The following is a 19,773-nucleotide window of genomic DNA, read 5'->3' on the forward strand; positions in this document are numbered from 1 at the left end:
GAGGCAGAGAAGCACAGATAATGTCATGAGCTTTTGAAGCCTCAAAACCCACCCCCAATGACACACCTCCTCTAGCAGGCCTCACCTCCTAATCCTTCTCAAACAGTTCCACCAACTGGGGACCAAATATTCACATATGTGTATGTGGGAATGGGGCATTCTCATTCAAACCACTACAGTCTGTAACTTCATCACTGGAGGAGAATGATAATTGATCCCGGGTGCTCCATGGCCAGCCAGTCCAGTGAAAACTCCAAGCTTTGGCTTCAGTAAAGAGACTTTATCTCATAAAAGAAGGTGGAGAGGTTATCATGGAAAGACTGATAATCAGCTTCTGGCCTCCACATAGTCATACAACTAACACACTCCTTCCCTCTCCCCTCCCCTTCCCTTTTCCTCCACTCCCCTTCCATCTTTCCCCTTTCTTCTCCTCTTCTTCTCTCTTCTTTCCTCCCCTTCCCTCTTTCCCCTCTGCTCCCCTTCCCTCTCCTCTTCTCTCCTTTCTTCCCCTTCCTTTCCTTTTCCTCTGCTTTTCTTCCCTCCCCTCCCCTTTTGTCTCCCTCTCCCCCTCCTTCTGTCTTTCCTCTCTCCTTGTCCCTAACCCTCTCCTTGTCTCCCTTCCTCCCCTTCCTCTCATTCCCTCAAGTCTGTCAAAATTAGTTAAAACTGTATTTAGACTATATTATTGATATTTTCTGTTGTATTTTATAATTCATGTCTCCTGTTATAACTTCATTGTCCTAACCTTCAGGACTAAAATTAAGTATTGGCAGAAGCTACCTTTGAATTAATTAGTCTATACATATTGAAGGGTATTGAATGTGTGTCCACACCATTAGAATATAGTATCTAATGCTCTCTTGAGACCAGTCACTAAACATTGATAACAAACTATTCTTATGTAAGAATACTCTTTTAACACATACACACCCCATTAATGACACAGAAAAGAAGTTCAGAGCATTCTTGAACACCATCTACTTTCCTGTGAAGACATTTTTAGAATCCGCACATCAGTGGGATTCTGAATTACTTAATTCTTGTTGTTCTGTGCTTCATTTATTTTATTTAATATGATTTCCAGTTCCATCCAGGTTGCCACAAGTGACAGGAATCCATTCCTTTTTAATATTGGATAGCATTCCGTCAGTGTATATATGCACCACATTTTTCTCTCCCATTCACCAAGTGGTCACCACTTAAATCGCTTCCATTTCTTGGTTGTTAGAAGCAGAGCTGTAGTGAACATGGAAGGGCAGCTGTGCCCTTAGTAAATTTATACCATCGCATGTATACCCCGTAGTGCAGTTGCTAGAACCTATGGTAAATTTAATTTTTTAATTTCTAAAGACTTTCCATACTGTTTTCCATATTGACCATACTGATATACAAAGATAACCTTTAGTCTTTGATGAGAGCCATTCTAATTGGACTCAATGATGTCTTGTGTGTCTGTGGTGGTTACTGATGTTGAACCCGTTTCACATGTCTCTTGGCCTTTCACATACCTCATTTTTAGAAATGTCTGTCTGTTCATGTCTGTTCTCCAGTTTTAAATTGGGTTATTTGGGGGATTTAGCTATTGCATGTTTTCTGCTTGCTGATCCTGCGTTAAAGGTATAGTTGCTGCTTCCCCCATTCTGTAGCCTTTGTCTTAAGCCATGAATGCTTCTTTTCCTGTGCAGCAAGTTTTTTATTTGAAGTCTCATTTGTCTGTTCTGTGTCCTGTCTTAGAGGTCTCATCCAAAAAAAAAAAAAAAAAATTCCTTGCCATTCCAATGTCTTGAGCTATTGTTCTTATTTTCTCCTGTGGTTTCATAGTTTTAGGTTTTACAACTAAGTTTTTAACCTATTTTGAGTTGATTTGTGTGAATGGGGATTTAGTTTCATTCTTCGTAGGCAATCAAATAATCTCAACATCCATTTAAATTAAATTAAAATTGTACTTACTATAAACAGTGTCACACGTATTTTGATATGATATATATTGAATATATAGATCATTTAAATTTATTGTTTTTCTGTGTGTATGTGTGTGGTGGTAAGAAAATAACTTAGTAGAGTCAGTTCTCTCCTTCCACCTTTATTTGGGCTCCAGGGATCTAACTCAGTATGTCAGCTTGCTCAGTAAGTACCCTGAAGTCTACTTCTTGCCACCTCTCATCAGTGTTTTGTAGCTTTTTTTTTTTAAGAGTTTTTTTTTTTTTTCTTTTTTGTCTTTCTGGTCAGATTTATTCCTAAGTCTTTTTTTGGGGGGTAGCATCTAGGACCATCTACCCAGAGGTGGTACTGCCCAAAGTAAGCTGGCCCTCCTACATCAATTATCAATCAAGAAAGAATACCACAGGCTTGCCTTTTAATTTCTAATTTTGATTATTTGCTATTAACATATTAACATTTTATGGTACTTCTAATTTTTGTATGTTGATGCTATTCTGCATCTTAGCTACATTTGATTATTCTGATAGATTATTGTTGGAAAATTCGGGCTTTTTTTTTTTTTTTTTTTTTTGGTAAGATTTGGTCTGCAACAGTGACAATTTGATTTCCTCTCTTCCAGTTTAGATGCCTTTTGTTTCTATTGTTTGATTATTCTGGTCATGCCCTCCAGTACTGTGTTAAGTGAAAATGGCATCCTTGTCTGGTTCACAGTTTTAACAGGAAACCTGTTGGTTTTCCCCCAGTCAGGGAAATGTTAGTTGTTGGCTTATTACAGGTGACTTTTATTGTGTTGGTATATTTCTTCTGTATCTAATTTCTTTACCATGTTTAGTCATAAAGTGATGTTGGTTTCTGTGCTTTGTTCTGTTGGTATGGTATATTGGGTGTGTTAATATATCTTTTTTAATCCTGATCAGTATTCTTTTCTATGTATGTAACATATTTAGTGGGGAAGATACTTATTCCCCAAATACACACTTTTGCTCATGGTCTTTACCACTGTAATAAAAAGCAAACTTGAACAGTGGTCTTTTGTCCTTGGCTTCTTATACTAGTATAATGTCCTCAGGTTTCTGTGTTGTGCTGCCCAGTTTTATGTCAACTTGACACTAGCTAATGTCATTTTTGAAGAGGAAACCTCAACTGAGAAAATGTCAGATTGGCTCATGGGCAAACCTGTGGTATATTTTCTTGATTGATAATTGATGTGGGCTGTGCCACCCCACACACAGGTAGGTAGGTGTTGTGGTTTCTAAAAGAAAACAGACTGAGCAACCCATGAGGGACAAGCCTGTAAATACCATTCTTCCATGGCATCTACATCAGTTCCTGCTGCCAGACTCTGCCCTGTTTGAGTTCTTGCCGTGACTTGCCTCAGTGATGGACTGCAAGCTGTAAAATGAAATAAACCCTTTCTCTGTTTTTCGATCTAGAGACAGTGGGGAGTGGACCTGGGGGAGGGGAGCCAGTAAATGAGGTGGACTTAAGTCTAATAAGTAAGGTGTACAATCACAAAGACAAGCTGTACTGGCAGACAAGCTGCACAGGGCAGAAGGGTACTTTTCCCTAGAGGCATATAAACAAACAAAAATAGCCAGTTGTAATGAATAATCTGAAATAAACTCACTGCTCTCCACTATACCTGGGAGGGGCATAAAAACATAATCCAAGAATAATCTATGTTTTTGAAGAAACTGAGGTCACAGATTCTTGTCTTGGTTTCTTGGTGTTTCCTTACAAGCATTCAGGAGTCTTCTCACACAGTTCCATTCTTGGACTGTGTTCCAACACTCCCAAGTTATTTTTGGTAATGATAATGTAGTTATCACAACAATACAAGCCCTAACTAAAACACATCTTATAAATCTGTAGTTCATTCTTTAGAGATATTATTGCATTGCAGATGAATATAATATTTTATTTATTCATAAATTAACTGGCAGTTGAGCTGCTTTGTGACTGTAAACACGTGTGAATAAGTTCTGAGTACTTCTTTTCAGTTCTTAACTGAGGCATGGGGTTGTTGAGTAATGGGCTAACTCTTGGGATCCTCAGGAACGGTTCCTCTCTTCTAACAAGTACACCTCCCATTCCCACCAACAGTGTACAGAGTGGATATTGAGTGATAACTTGTTACAGGTTTGGATTCTGTCATGAATGATAATGTTAAATGTCTTCTCATGTGCTTATTGTTCTTTGAAAACTGTCTCTTTAAATTCATTTCAAAATTATGTTGTCTTTTATTGTTGTGTTGTTAGAGATCCTTTTGCAGTCTGGATACTAGACCCTTTTTAAAGAAATACTATTTGTGTTCTGCAGTGTGGGTTTCCTTTTTGCTTTAGTTTTTTTTTTTTTTTTTTAATTGTGCTTAAGTATGTGTCTGCACAGTATGTGTAGATAAATGGACCAAGGTCAGAAGAGAGTGTCAGATCCCATGGTGATGGAGTTACAGATGTTCGTGAGAAGCCCTGCTTGTGCTATGGGTACTGGAATCTGAACTCCAGTCCTTATGATTGTCCAACAAGTGCTCATAACTACTAAACTACCTCTCTAGCTCTCACTTCTTTCTTTGATACCGAGCTCAGGCTCCTGGGATTCCAGGTGTGTGCCACCACTCTTAGTTTACACAGTGCTGGAGACTGAGCCCTAGGCATCATGAAGGCTAGGGACGTATGTTACCAGCTGAACTACACCCCAAACCCACTTTTTGTGTATATCTCTATATTGACATCTAGAATCAGGAGGTATGAGTTACTTTACTTCATTCTCACATTCAAAGATTTGTTGTGGCAATTCTTGGTCCCTTACAATTTCATATGAACATTAAGAACTTGAAAATTTGGGCATAAGGAGTGTTATCTCCAGATGGGATATTTATCCCTAATTATGGGTCATGTTAGAATGGTGGTAAACAGTTTTTTCTATGTTGAAATCTGCTCATAGAAAAATTCAAGTATTTCTCCTTTTACTCCTGTATCCATCATACTAGCAAATAACCAAATAATTGAGGTGGGCTTTTTTTTTACATGTGTTCTATTTAATTAGTGAAAAGATTAGCTTGTCATCATTCTCAGGGAATGCCTTGTTTTAGGCATTAATTATCAAGAGGTACTAACATCTCAAAAAGAAGTAACTAGACATTCTGTGCTTCCTGCTACAAGAACACACTGTTAGATGGTTCAGTGGCTAAGAGGACCGGGGTTGGGTGCCCACCACCTACATGGCAGCTGACAGCAGTCAGTAAGTCCAGTTCCAGGGCATCTGTTGCATTTTTCTGGTCCTGAGGGCACTGCAAACATGGTAAGTGCAGGCAAAACACACCCTTATACAGAAAAGAAAGAAAAAAAAAGAATCTTAAAGAAGAAATAGAGATTAAGAGGAAATATATAGATTAAAAGCTATAGATTAAAATATTCTGGCCTTTCAAAATGAACTAATATGTTTGTTATTGTTAGTTTCTTTAGTCTACATTCATGAGTATGAATATACACATTTTTATACAATGCGCACATTTATATACAATACATACAGTGTTTTGCTTTAAAATGTTCAAACTGTGTTTACAGTTTTACTTATGCACACATACAGCTTTTTGTATAATTATATCATTGGCCTTTCCTATTATATTTTTACCCAGTTTAACTTAACTTACATAAAATTTCTTATGATGCCTGCCTGTTTTTTTGTTTTTTTTTTTTTTGACAGGGAGACTTTCATTAAAAAACAACTACCACTACTCTGAAGTCAGTGTCTCTGTGGATGTATCTCTCCTAAAAGTACATGCTAGTTATATCTGCTATGAAAATTTAGATTTTACTTTAGATTCAACTGAGTTATGTGTCTACTGCAAAAAGAACCTTCTCTGAGGTTAAGAGATTTTCTAATCTATGTGTATAAAGATTATACCTGTAATCCCACCACTCAGAGAAGCAGAGGTCATTCTGGTCTACAAAGCGAGTGCAGGACAGTCAAGGCTACACAGAAAATACCCTGTCTCCAAAAACCAAAATAAAAAAAAAAGATAAGAACTTCGAGTGCAGTGTATTAGTATGCACACTTAGCATAACAGTAGTGCTAAGTTCTCCCTAGGTACTGTGACCTAGACAGCCATGGGGTTTGCCCAGGTCATGGCACCAGGTATGGGTTCCATCTTGTGAAGCAGACTTTAAATCCAGTCATAGCAGTTGGTTACTGTCATAGTGTTCATGCCCCTATTGTACTATGAGGCATATCTTGCCAGGCCAGTTATAATTCCATATTCAGCCAGTATTTGTGTTCTTCGTTGATACAGTTTCTTTTTGTTGTTGCTCTGCCCTGTTTTGTTTTACTTTCTGAAAATGATACTGGTTAACATAAGGACATTTTGATGAAAGTCTATAGTGTACATTTGGGCATATTTCTCCCCTTCAACAATACTGTCTTCCCTATACTTCTTTTCCCTTTAGTCACATGTGTTCTCTAGATCCTTTCATACCATGTATACATATATGATTTTATGTATTTACATGAAGTCTAAAACCACAAATGATATGAAATATGTACTATTTACCCTCTGAGACTGACTTTATTTGCCTAATGATTATCTCTAGGTGTATTGATTTTCCTGTAAATAAAACCTCCTTTTAGCTAAAAGAATTCTCTGTATGCATAAGTGTACACATTTTTTGTCCATTCCTTTGTACATGGATGTCTAAGATGGCTCTTTAAAGCAGTTATGAATTACACATGGAGTTGATTTTTGTACAGGATGAGAAATAGAAATTTAGTTTCATTCTAAGAATGTATCATTGATAATGTATCTAAGATTAATTTCTAGAAGTGGAATTACTAGGCAGAGAAATAAAAATATTTTAAGAGCCGTTGAATCATTGCCACACTACCCTCCAGAGACTCCTAATTTGAATTAATAAATTTTGCATGCTAAATTTCTTCATGCTAACACCTTTCCTGCTTACTAAACACATTGAGCAATTTTCCTGTAAGTTATTGTCCCACTTGTGACTTAAACATACTTACTTTTATTGTTGACTATTCTTTTCAAATAATTTATAAGAGCAGCTTTTAGTGGCCAGTGATATTTTTAGTATTTGGTTTTGTTTCCTGTTATACCTTATGTTTTTTATTGTTAGGTTAATTTGTGAGTAATCTGAGAAGTTACTTTGTTTTGACTTTTCATAGTAAGCAGACATAGCCTGCGTTGAAAAATGCACCATATTTTTCCAGTTTCTATTATTATAATTTAATTTTATATTGTGTAGAGTAAAACATATTTTTAAAGGTTAGTCTTTTAAAAATGGATTGTATAGGGCTGGGTATAACAAGTGTACACCTTTAATCCTAGCACTTGGGACTGTGAAGTTGAAGGTCAGCCTGGTCTACGTAGTGACACCCTATCTCAGACAAAGAAAAAAGATTGCATAGGTGTGTGTGTGTGTGTGTGTGTGTGTGTGTGTGTGTGTGTGTGTATGTCTCCTTTCCTCCATCCATGTTCGTCCATCCATGCATACCCAAGTGATTTCAGATTATTTTGTTAGGTAAAGGAAAATGCTGTTTTTCTGCTGGGCTGATTTTCAGTTCCAAATTGAAATGGCTGGCTGATTTCTTTTTTGTGCAAGTTAACTGACAAAGGAGACCAATTTAGCTAAATCAGCAGATTTCCATGCAGCCTTCATTCAGACAGCTCCTTTTAGAGATACATGTACCATCGGATAAGAAAGGGCAAATTAGTATCTTGGTTTCTGTTGCAATTAAAAAAAAAAACTTTATTGTGACTTTGTAAGTGGAGTCCTGTTCCTTTCAAATTTTATCTCTTAGGCCACACAAAACTCTTTCATATTGTTTATATTTAATACTTGAGTAATTATAAAAATCATTATTTGAATTAGTTTCAGGGTTTCTTATACTTAATAGTGTTGTTTACTTCACAGAAATACCGGTATCAGGATGACGAGGTCCTTCCTCCAGAGCACATTTCCCCACAAGTCACTAATGAGGTGCTCGGTCCAGAACTGGTGCATGTCTCCGAGAAGAACCTGTCAGAGATTGAGAACGTCCATGGATTTGTTTCTCATTCACACATTTCACCAGTTAAGGTAGGACAACTGTTTCTTTATCATTGCTTATTGCTGGGACTTAAATGTTACTTTTGTTTATAAATAATTGTTCAAGGTCATGTGAATTTTCCACTCTTTGGATTGGTTTTGGTTTTATAGTCTTAAAGAATTTCATGCTGTTTATTAGTATTTCAAATTCATTTTTAAACACTTGATTAACATAAATCTCATACGTGAGATTTGAAATCTCATGTGGATTTTCATGGTCTTGTCTCTTCTCTCTTCATAAATAGTCATAATCCTGTTTTGTTGCTTAGTTTTTCTTAAGGTTCTACTACATATTTAGACTTTATAATAAGTGTATTGTTTGTATATTTTGAACTTTAATGGATTCATATATCAACTTGCAGTTTTGTGCAATGTTATAATCCTACAGTTCAGTACTTAGTTTCATAATCTAAAGTTTTCTATTTTATAGGCATTCATAATTTTTTCCCCTGAGAGAGGGTTTCTTTGTGTAGCTCTAGCTGTCCTGGACCAGCCTGGCCATGAACTCAGAGATCCACTTGCCTCTGCCTTCCATGTACTAGGATTAAAGGAGTGCACCACCACCGCCAGCCTTTTGTTCTCATTTTTAATTGGTATTGAAATATTTTTAGGTTATTGACAGGAGAGACACATAACTCCCTCCCCCTTTGCTTAATAGTGCCAAACTACAATATTTGTATAATTTTTGCTTTTAAAAGCAAGATTCAAGGCTTTCTGTAGTCTTCATAAATACATGATGGCCTTAATTTTCTCCTGATTTTGAAATAATAACTCATTGTAACTTGAATATTCGTATTTTTTTTTATTAGTGAGCTGGGATGCACATACTCATCAGTCAGGTTTCTTGTTTTGTGACTTGCCTACTTAGGATTTCTGCTTGCTTTTATATGGAACATCATTTGGATCACTTCGTAAGTGGGTGGCTTTTGTGTTTGTCTTCTTGTTGTTACCCACACCAATCCCAACATTTTGAGGGCAATCCTTTGTTTATAAAAAAAAAAAAAAAAAAACAGAAAACATTTCTTTTCCTTTTTCTAGAGCTCACACTGACTTGGGATCTTGAGTCTTCCTATCTCAACCTCTTGAGTGCTACTAGGATTACAGGCCTGGGCTATCATGGGCAGTGCTGAATACAGTGTTTTTTAAGTTAGTACATGATATCAAAACTTTGAACTTTCAGAACTTTCCTAGCATAGTGTCACATACTTCTAATCACCATACCTTGGGAGGCTGAGATAGAGAGACTGCTGAAGTTTGAAATCAGATTTGGGCTACATAGTCACTGCAAAAGGCTAGTATGGGCCATATGGAGAAACTGTGATTTTTCCCATCACTCCCAAAGTAAAAGGAAAATATTAAAAATGGACACATTATATTTATACTATATTTGATGGACATATTCTGCCAAAGTTCAACTTTGGCTGATCCAGGGGAAACTCTTGGGACAGGATGCAGAATCCATGTTTGCTTTATCTCTAGTCACTGAGCTGATGGCTCAAGCAACAGATCACAACAGATGATTGACAGAAGAAAGATGGGAGGGAAGCTCAGGATTCCTTCTCTAGTGACTCAGGACTGGCTATGCTGTGGCTAACTTGGAAAACCTAAACTGACCACTTTCTGCAGCCAGGGCTGCAAAAAGCAGCATCTAGCCAAAAACTGCAGGGGGTTATAAAAGGTGGCTCTTTGATCAGTAGATAGGCCTCTTGGCAGAGATTTCTGTTAGGATAAAGTCTATCTGCCATCTGAGTCTGTTAACTTTTTTGTGAATCTACAGGTGAATAAGAAATAAGAGATAGAAAATAGACCACTCACACATACGAGTATTCAAAAGTGGATGAAGTTAAAAACTTGAACCACGTTTATTTTCTGGTCACTATTTTTTTACTTTAGAGACAAAGCTGTCTACATCAGGAAAATAATTACCTCATAATCAAAAAGGCAGTTAATCTCAAAAATGGATGAATTCGAAAATGCAGCAGGTTACATATATTTTTTCATAAAAACTAAACATTTCTGATTTATGTCCATTACATAAGTTCATAGTGAGTTCAAAATGACAAAGGTTGACAATGCCTAAAGATTATCAGGGTCCAAGAGGTTACAAGAATATATGTCTTTTCAATTAGGATGACTTGGCTATACATTTTTCAGCTATCTCTTAGTTTATAGTGCGTTCAGGACAATAATTTTATCTGTCTTTCATTTCACGATACAAAGTAAATTCAGAATGACAGTGTTTTATGCCATATGCTGACAAAGTATAAAGTATTACAATGAAACAGTTTGTATTTTTTACATTAAGTTTGTTTTTAACTTAGACATTCCTTGGTAGGCCCTTTTGGGTTCATGAGAAGTTCAAACCAACTTGCCTGTATTTATGGTGTACCAGGATTCATGGTGTCATCTCTTAGGGTGAAAGCTTATCTGAAGCCACAAATCTGTCTCAAGCCTGTCTCCTAGTGAGGCATGTGGAGGTCCACAATAGTATTTACTGCAGCCATGAACTTTCTGTCAACTTTTCAACTTCTAAAATTGTTTCAATCAAATCTTAAATTCTATAATCAGGAATTAATTTATCTGAACAGTAGTACATCTTCATAAAGATCGCATATGAGGTTTTTCAATCAGAGTGGGTAAATACCCAGAGATTGACAGTTCACACCATGCCAGCAGCCCAGGAAGAAGGGGCATGTGAAGCTGGCATGTGAAGAAGGGGCATGTGAAGGCCCGCACGCCTACTCAACTCCCAGTTCAGTGGCTTTTGGCAACAGTCACTCTTCAGTATTTGTCTGCCTGCCTGCCTGCCTGCCTGCCTGCCTACCTGCCTGCCTACCTACCTACCTCCCACCCACCCACCCACCCACCCGTCTGTCTGTCTATCATCTATCTATTCAGTCCTCATACACTACATTGAGACTGCAGCTTTCCTCCCGCCACGCCAGTCTTTCCCTCACCTTCATTCTACCCATCTTACTCCAGAAAAGAGTAGGTCTCCAAAGCACATCAACTGAACACGGCACAAGAGACAATAACACCACAAACCCTCACATCAAAACTGATCAAATCAACTTAGCAGGAGGAATAGGATCTCAAGAGCAGGCAAAAGAGTCAGAGACATCTCCGCTTTCACTGTCAGGAGTCCCACAAAAATACCAACAACCATAACATAAATGCAGAGGACCTAGCACAGATCCATACAGGCTCCATGATTGCCCCTTCAGTGTCTGTGACCCCCTCATGAAGCTTGCTTAGTTGATTCTGTAGGCTGTGCTCTCCTGGGGTGTCCTCAACCCCTCTGGTTTGTATAATTCCTCCTCTCTTTCTTCTATGAGAGCTCCGAGGGACCAGAGACCTCTAACATGGGCTTTCTCTCGCTGCCTGGTATTTGGTTGTTGGTCTCTGCTCCCATCAGCTGCCAGAGGAAGTCTCTCTTGCCTGGACTAGGCACTGATCTATGAGTGTAGCAGAACATTAGGAATAATTTCCATTTTGGGGGGGTCGCTAGTTTTGTTTGCTTCTACCCTAGATCTCTGGGTTGTCCTGGTCATTCGGGCAATGGGCTCCCTCTCCTGGTGTGGGCCTCAAATTAGACCATTCGTTAGTTGGTTACTCCCACCCTGCCCAGCACATCTTGCAGGCAGGACATAGTGAAGTTTTGTGGCTGGGTTGGTATTCTAGTCCCAGCACTGGAAGCCTTCCTTGGTTACGGAAAGTGATGCTTCGGACTCCATACCCTCCTTTGCTGGAGTCCTCAGGGTGGCAGCTACCAGAGTTTCCACACCATCTTCCAATGCCCTCTGATTGCAGTCAGCTCTCGCTGTACTTTGTCCCTCCACCCTGTCCCCCCTCCCCCGTTTTAATTAGGGTTTCTATTACTGCAACAAAACACCATGACCAAAAAGAAAGTTGAGGTGAAAAGGGTTTTATTTGTCTTACACTTCCATATTCCTGTTCATTATAGAAGGAGTCGGGACAGGACCCCAAACAGGGCAGGATCCTGGAGGCAGGATCTGATCTGATGCAGGAGCCGTCTAAGGCTACTGCTTACTGGCTTGCTCATCCTGCTTTCTATAGAATCCAGGACTACCAGCCCTAAGTATGGCACCGACTACAATGAGGTGGGCCCTTCCCCATTGATCACTAATGGAGAAAATGCCTTACAGCCAGCTCTTATAGAAGCATTCTTTTCAGGTGAAGTTCCTTCCTTTCTGATGGCTCTAGCTTGTGTCAAGTTGACACACAAAACCAGCCAGTCCACCTATTCCCATCCCCACCTGCCCTTAGTCTACCTGCAAAATATATTCTATTTCTCCTTCTCAGGGCGATCCATGCATTGACCCATCTCATCCTGTTTTCCTCCACCCCCTTTGAGCTCTCCTTGTTACTTAGCCTCTCTGGATCTGTGGATAGTAGCATGATTATCCATAGCTAATATCTACTTATAAGTGAGTACTTACCATGTTTGTCTTTCTGGGTCTGGTTTACCTCACTCAGGATGATCTTTTCTAGTTCCATCCATTTGCCTGTAGATGTCATTTAAAAAAAAAAAAAAAAAAAACACCTGAGTAATATTCCATTGTATAAATGTATCACGTTTTCTTTATCTGTTCTTTGGTTGAGGGACATCTAAGTTGTTTCCAGTTTCTGGCTATTGTGAATAAAACTGCTATAAACATAGTTGAGCAAGTGTCTCTGTGATAGAGTGGCAGCATCCTTTGGATATATGCCCAAGAGTGATATAGCTGGTATTGAGATAGACCAATTCCCAGTTTTCTGAGGAACCACCAGCTTTATTTCCAAAGTGAAGGTACAAGTTTGGATTCCCACCAGTAGTGGATGAATGTTCCCCTTGCTCCATCCTTGCCAACATGAGTTGTCACTTGTGTTATTGATCTTGGCCATTCTGAAGTTGTAAGATGGAATCTCAAGTAGTTTTGATTTGCAAAACTACTTTCTCAGTCATATGAGATTCCTCTATTGAGGAACAGACATCTTTCTGAACAGCACAGGCTCTAAGATCAACAATCAGTAAATGGGACCTCATGAAACTGAAAAGCTTCTGTAAAGCAGAGGACACTGTCATCAGAACAAAACAACAGCCTAGAGACTGGGAAAGAATCTTCACCAACCCTATGTCTAACAGAGGGCTAATATCCAGAATACATAAAGAACTCAAGAAGTTAAAAACAACAAATCTCAACAACAAGTACTCCAATTAAAAAATGGGGTACAGAGCTAAACAGAACTCTCAATAGAGGAATATCAAATGGCAAAGAAACACTTAAAGAAATGCTCAACGTCCTTAGTCATCAGTAAAATGCAAATCAAAATGACCCTGAGATTTCACCTTACACCCATCAGAATGGCTAAGATAAAAAACTCAAGTGACAACACATGCTGGAGAGGATGTGGAGAAAGGGAAACCTTTCTCCATTGCTGGTGGGAATGTAAACTTGTACATCCACTTTGGAAATCCATCTAGCGCTTTCTCAGAAAACTAGGACTAGTGCTACCTCAAGATCCAGCTATACCACTCCTAGGCGTATACCAGAATATGCTCAGGTATACAACAAGGACATTTGCTCAGCCATGTTCATAGCAGCTTTATTCATAATAGCCAGAATCTGGAAACAACCCAGATGGCCCTCAACTGAGGAATGGATACAGAAATTGTGGTACATTTATACAATGGAATAGTCAGCAATTACAAACAAGGAAATCATGAAATTTTCAGGCAAGTGGTGGGAACTAGAAAAGATCATCCTGAGTGAGGTATCCCAGAAGCAGAAAGACACACAAGGTATATACTCACTTATAAGTGGATACTAGGCATATAATATAGGATAAACATAATAAAACCTGTACACCTAAAGAAGCTAATCAAGAAGGAGGACCTTGGGTATCAATCTTTATTCAGAAAGGCAAACGGGACGGACATCAATCTTGGGTATCAGTCTTTATTTAGAAAGGCAAACAGGACCGACATTGGAAGAGGGAGAGAACAGGGAACAGGACAGGAGCCTATCACAGAGGGCTTCTTAAAGACTCTACCCAGCAGGGTATCAAAGCAGAGGCTGAGACTCATAGCCAAATTTTGGGCAGAATGCAGGGAATCTTATGAAAGAATGGGGAGATGAAAGACCTGGAGGGGACAGGATCTCCACAAGGAGAGCAACAGAACCCAAAAATCTGGTCACAGGGGTCTTTTCTGAGACTGATACTCCAACCAAAGACCATGCATGGAGATAACTTAGAACCCCTACACAGCTGTAGCTGTTGGCAGCTCAGTCTCCAAGTGGGTTCCCTAGTAATGGGAGCGGAGACTGTCTCTCACTCAGTCATCTCAGTGGCTGGGTCTTTCATCACCTTCCCAGGATGGGGGAGCAGCCTTACCAGGCCACAGAGGAAGACAATGCAGCCAGTCCTGATGAGACCTGATAGGCTAGGGTCAGAGGGAAGGGGAGGAGGACCTCCCCTATCAGTGGACTTGGGGAGGAGCATGGGAGGAGATGAGGGAAGGGAGAATGGGTTGGGAGGGGATGAGGGAGGGGCCTAAAGCTGGGACACAAAGTGAATAAGCTGTAATTAAAAAAAAAAAAAAAGTAAATTTTAAAAAAGAGAAAGAAAAGAACCGTGTTAGGATTGTGTTGGGGGTTGCATTGCTCTGTAGATTGCTTTCTATGGATGGCCATTTTTACTGTGTTAATTCTACTGATTCATGAACATAGGAGATCTTTCTTTTTTTTGATACCTTCTTCAGTTTCTTTCCTCAAATCCTTGACATTTTTGTCATACAAGTCCATTTGTAATTTGTATATAGGAGGGCTACTGATGGTTTTGTTTGTTTGGTTTTTTGGGTTAATCTGGTATTCAATCTTGCTGAAGGTGTTTTATCAGCTGCAAGAGTTCCGTGGTAGAATTTTTGGGATCACTTATATATGCTATATCATCTGCAAATAGTGATACTTTGACTCTTCCTTTCTTTCTAATTTGTATCCCCTTGAACTCCTTCATTTGTCTTACTGCTCTAGCTAGCTCTTCAAGTAGTGTATTGAACAGATATAGAGGAGAGAGTAGATGTATGTCTTGTTCCTGATTTTAGTGAAATTGCTTTGACCTTATATTTATTTTAATATTGGCTATAGACTGCTGTAAATTGCCTTTATTATATTTAGGTATGTTCCTTATATCTCCAATCTCTTTAAGACTTTTATTACAAAGGGGTTTTGGATTTTGTCAAAGGGTTTTCGGCATCTAATGAGTTGATCTTTTGTGGTTTTGTTTTGTTTTGTTTTGTTTTTTCAGTTTGTTTATATGGTGGATTACATTGACTGGTTTTCATATATTGAACCACCCATGCATCCCTAGGATGAAGTCCACTTGGTCATGGCAGATGGTCTTCTTGTTGGGATCAGTTTTCAAGTATTTTGTTGAGTATTTTTGCATCAGTGTTCATGAGGGAAATTGGTCTGTAATTTTCTTTCTTTTTTGAATTTTTATGTGTTTTGGGTATCAGGGTGACTGTGGCCTCATAAAATGAATCTGGCAGTGTTCTTTCTGTTTCTATTTTGTGGAATAATTTGAGGAGTATTGACATTAGCTGTTCCTTGAAAGTCTGGTAGAATTCTGTACTAAAATTGACTGGCCCTGGGGTTTTTTTTAATGACTGCTTCTATTTTCTTATGGGTTATAGGTATATTTAAATTATTTATCTGATCTTGAATTAACTTTTAAGTGTAAGACAGTCCCAGATTTCCTGGATGGTTTGTATCGGGAATTTTTTAGATTTTGCATTTTCTTTGACTGATGTATTAATTTCTTCTATTGAATCTTCAATGCCTGAGATTTCCTCTTTTATTTCCTGTATTTTGTTGATGAAGCTTGCAACCATGGTTTCTGTTCCTTTACCTAGATTTTTATTTTTTAATTTCCAAAATTCCCACAATAGCTTCTATTTCTATTTTCAGGTATTGAACAGCTTTATTCATTTTCTTCAATTGTTTGTTTCCTCTTGGCCTTTTTTTTTTTTTTAAAGGAATTTATTCATTTCCTCTGTTAGGACCTGTATCATCTTAGTAAAGTTGGTTTTAAGGTCTTCTTCTTCTGTTTCACTCATGTTGAAATATTCAGGGCCTTATGTGGTAGGACACCTGGACTCTGTTGGTGACTATTGCTTTGGCTGTTGACGATTGTGTTCTTACACTGGCCTCTAGGTATCTGGGTTTGGGATGTTTATAGGTCTACCTGTCCATTTCTGAGTTTGTCTTTGTTGGATGGGTGTTTTGTTCCTTAGTTTCTGTTTTCTCTCTGGTCTTCTGGCTGGTGTGGCCTGTGGTTGAGCAGGAGGTCTCCAGCTGAATTTGGGGCTGGACTTGTGACAGTTTGCATGGCCTCTGGTCAGAGTGTTGTTGTGTGTGCTGAAGTTTCAGGCTGGGATACACCAATGAGGAGGGAAAGGGGGATTGAGGATAGTGTGGAGGGGGAGGTACTGAAAGAGTGGGGAGGTCCATGGTTGGGTGGCTTATCTGGACTCCGGCATGGCTTCTGGTCAAGCAGGGGCTTTCCCTGTTTCCTTTTTTATTAGAGTAAAAAAAGATGTAGTAAACAATCTTTGGGAAAAATGTATAGGGAACATTTCTTTAAGATAGATTTCTAGAGGTCGGATTAGTGAATAATAATTATAATAACATTTTTCTAAGTTCTTGATATTTGACAGACTATATTCTGATATAACTGCAACTTAAGAATAATTTGGGGGATTCTTCTGCTTTTCCTACCTGTGTATATGAGTCATTGTGGTAGTTACCTCATAAAATATGTGTTTGAGGAATGAAGTAGAGTAAGAGTGGGAAAAGGCAATATTAAGTAAAATTATTAGAGTTCCTCCAGCTTTTCATTAAAAAGTAAAAATTTTAAAGTTAAAATTGATAGATTCTAAAAGGATGAATGTTTTATAGAACTCAACATTGAAATATATCTTATTTTAAATGTCATGTTCAGTTACCAGATTTACAACCTCTTTAAAAGAAACAAGCCAGTGCAGGGGCCTTTTCTGTCTTTATAGCATTGTGGTTTGTAATGAAGCAAAGCATTTCTTAAGGAATTTATACAACTTGAGATCTGATTTTTTTATTATTACTAATTAAATTTGTTATTTGACACTATCATATCATATCAGGTATATAATGCCCTCTCCTCCATAAATCTTTCCCCATGTTTGTATCTTTGTTTTGTTTTTGTGACCTGCTAGGGCCGTTTGAGTGAGCATGGGTTTTGAATTACTCAGTGGGACCTAGCAGGATTACCAGTGGGTACACAACTGAAGACAATGATTTTTCTACCCCAAATTTATCAGTAGCTAGTTGGTTCAGCAGGGAGGAGTAGGGCCCCAATGATTCTCTCCACCATTCCGTGACAAGTCCCGTCTTATGCAGACCCAGTGCAGAAAACCACAGCAGCTGAGTTCCTATTTGCAATAATTGTGCCATGTCCAGGAGATAATACTTTACAACCCTTTTCCCATCTTCCAGCTCCTATGGTCTTTCCTTGCATGCCCTCTTCTACAGTGTTCCCTGAGCCTTGGATGGGGCTCATAAGTACCTTCTTTAGAGCCAACAAAATGACTTAGTGGATAAAGATGCTTGTTCCTGACCTTGATGATATCCAGGTTTGATACCTGGGGACCCGTATGGTAGAAGTTGTCCTCTGACCTCCACATATGCACCATGGCACACATGCACACAATAAAAATGTAGTGATAAAAAAGAGAATGAAAAATAGACATCCTATTTAGGGCTGAGCACACAAGTATAGCTTGTTTTCACCACCCTGAGCAACCACTAGTCTCTGTATTCACCACTGTTCATTGCAGAGAGAAGAGTCTCTGATTGAAGGTAACAGTCCCATTTATTTATGGTTATAAACATAAATGTGTAGAAGATAGTTTGACACCATGTCAGTGTAGGTAAAAGCAGTAGCAAATGCTTCCCCGTGATCTTTCTAGCAACAAGTCATTGTCCAGATTTGCAGTATGAGGTGTGGATTCCCCCTAGTGGAGCAGGGCAACGGAGCAGGGCAGTTCAGTTAGAGTAGTTTGCGCACTCCACCTCCCCAGTCAAGCGCCTGTGGACAAATCTTCTCTGGCAGTTGATAGTGAAGACCACTGTCAGCAGGGGCGGATGCTGGTGCACGCCTTGAATCCCAGCACTTGGGGGCAGAGGCAGGTGGATCTCTGAGTTTGATGCCAGGATACCTTCTGGCTAGTGTTGGGGGAAGTCTCAATAAAGAAATTAGTGATATAATGCTTTTTAAAAATCGTAATATGAATAAAAATAACATGGGGTATAAGTTCAGGGGTTAAAAATAGTATCAAGACTCTAAAAACAATAAGTTGAGATATAAGGAAAGTAGTCAGAAAGTAAATTAAAATAAGCAGAAATTTAGTCTTCAAAACAGGTCCAAATCTTGGTGAAGTGACAGAGTAGAGCAGTTGCCATATATGTGGGAAATTGCAATAATATGGATAAACAAAATAATTCATACGATGTTCTTCAGTGGCAAAGGAAAGTTTTAGTTAAACTAGGATGTACAACATAAATATTGTTAAGAGAAACTTAAGAGAGGGGTGAATGGACAAGTAATTACCCTAAACTGAATTCATTTTCTACGTGAATACATTTCATAAAATAGTAGTGACAATATTGAAAAAGGGAGCCATGTAGTACCTCTTACAGGTTTTCAGAAATTATCAAACATGAGGTTTACAGAAGAACGCTTATAATCAAACATGAGCCTTTTTACTGACTGCTATATATCATCTTCGTGTTTCAAGTAAATAATGAGCAATTTCGAAATTAACTCATTCTTACAACTCTGGAACATATAGATGTTAGATTTTTTTATTTTTAAATATTTTAAAAATTATGTGTACATGTGTCAGATTGTGTGCGCACACATGGCTATAGACACACAGACACATGCACACATAATTTTTAAAATATTAAAAAAAAATCCAACACTTATATGTTTCAGCCAGAGGATCTCCAGGAGCTGGTGTTATGGATGACCATAAAGCTACCTTATGTGAGCACTGGGACTCACATATCTAGTTTGGATTCTCTGAAAGAATAGTACATGCTCTTAATCACTGAGTCATTCCAGCTCAAGAATTTTTTATTTTATTTTTATTTTTTTTAATTTTCCATTTCTTGTTGTGGTGGCCTTAAACTACGACCATATACAATTTGACCACTAGATGGCACCCATACAGAAGGGATTTACTTGAGAGAGAGCCAGAGAGAGAGAGAGAGAGAGAGACTGTGTTCTTTTCTCTAAATAAATAGTATTCTTTATTCACTAAGATTACTTAATATGTGCTTTTGTAATTATACCTAAAGGCTTTTGGGTTTGTTTGTAAATTTGGAAATATGTTTGCAAATAATTGATCTAGTCTGTGAATTTTTGAATTATCTTTACTTCTCTTTAATGTTATAATATACATATCACACTCCTAAGCTGCTTGTGATACTGAAGTTTTTCATAGTGATCATTAAATATCTACTTTGCTAGGTCTAGCAGTGTATACCTTTAATCCCAGCACTTAGAGGCAGACAGATCTATCTGAGTTCAGGGCCTTCCTGGGCTACATAATGGGTTCCAGTTTATCCAGGGGTGATATATAATGTGTGTGTGTGTGTGTGTGTGTGTGTGTGTGTGTGTGTGTGTGTGT

At 38.4% G+C, this 19,773-nt stretch overlaps 1 protein-coding gene across 11 annotated transcripts in view; it reads left to right on the forward strand.

Moving 5' to 3' along the window:
- Dlg1 (discs large MAGUK scaffold protein 1) overlaps nt 1-19,773 on the forward strand; it is a 187,041-nt gene that overhangs the window by 54,206 nt on the left and 113,062 nt on the right. For all 11 annotated transcript variants that reach the window (XM_055624814.1, XM_055624817.1, XM_055624807.1 and 8 more), the window contains exon 5: nt 7,869-8,033. In XM_055624814.1, coding sequence (XP_055480789.1) covers nt 7,869-8,033 — 165 coding nt within the window. The remainder of the gene's footprint in view (nt 1-7,868; nt 8,034-19,773) is intronic.

The sequence above is a fragment of the Psammomys obesus genome, unplaced genomic scaffold (genome assembly GCF_907164565.1).
Source record: "Psammomys obesus unplaced genomic scaffold, mPsaObe1.curated_primary_1811, whole genome shotgun sequence".
In the NCBI taxonomy this organism is placed as follows: domain Eukaryota; kingdom Metazoa; phylum Chordata; class Mammalia; order Rodentia; family Muridae; genus Psammomys; species Psammomys obesus.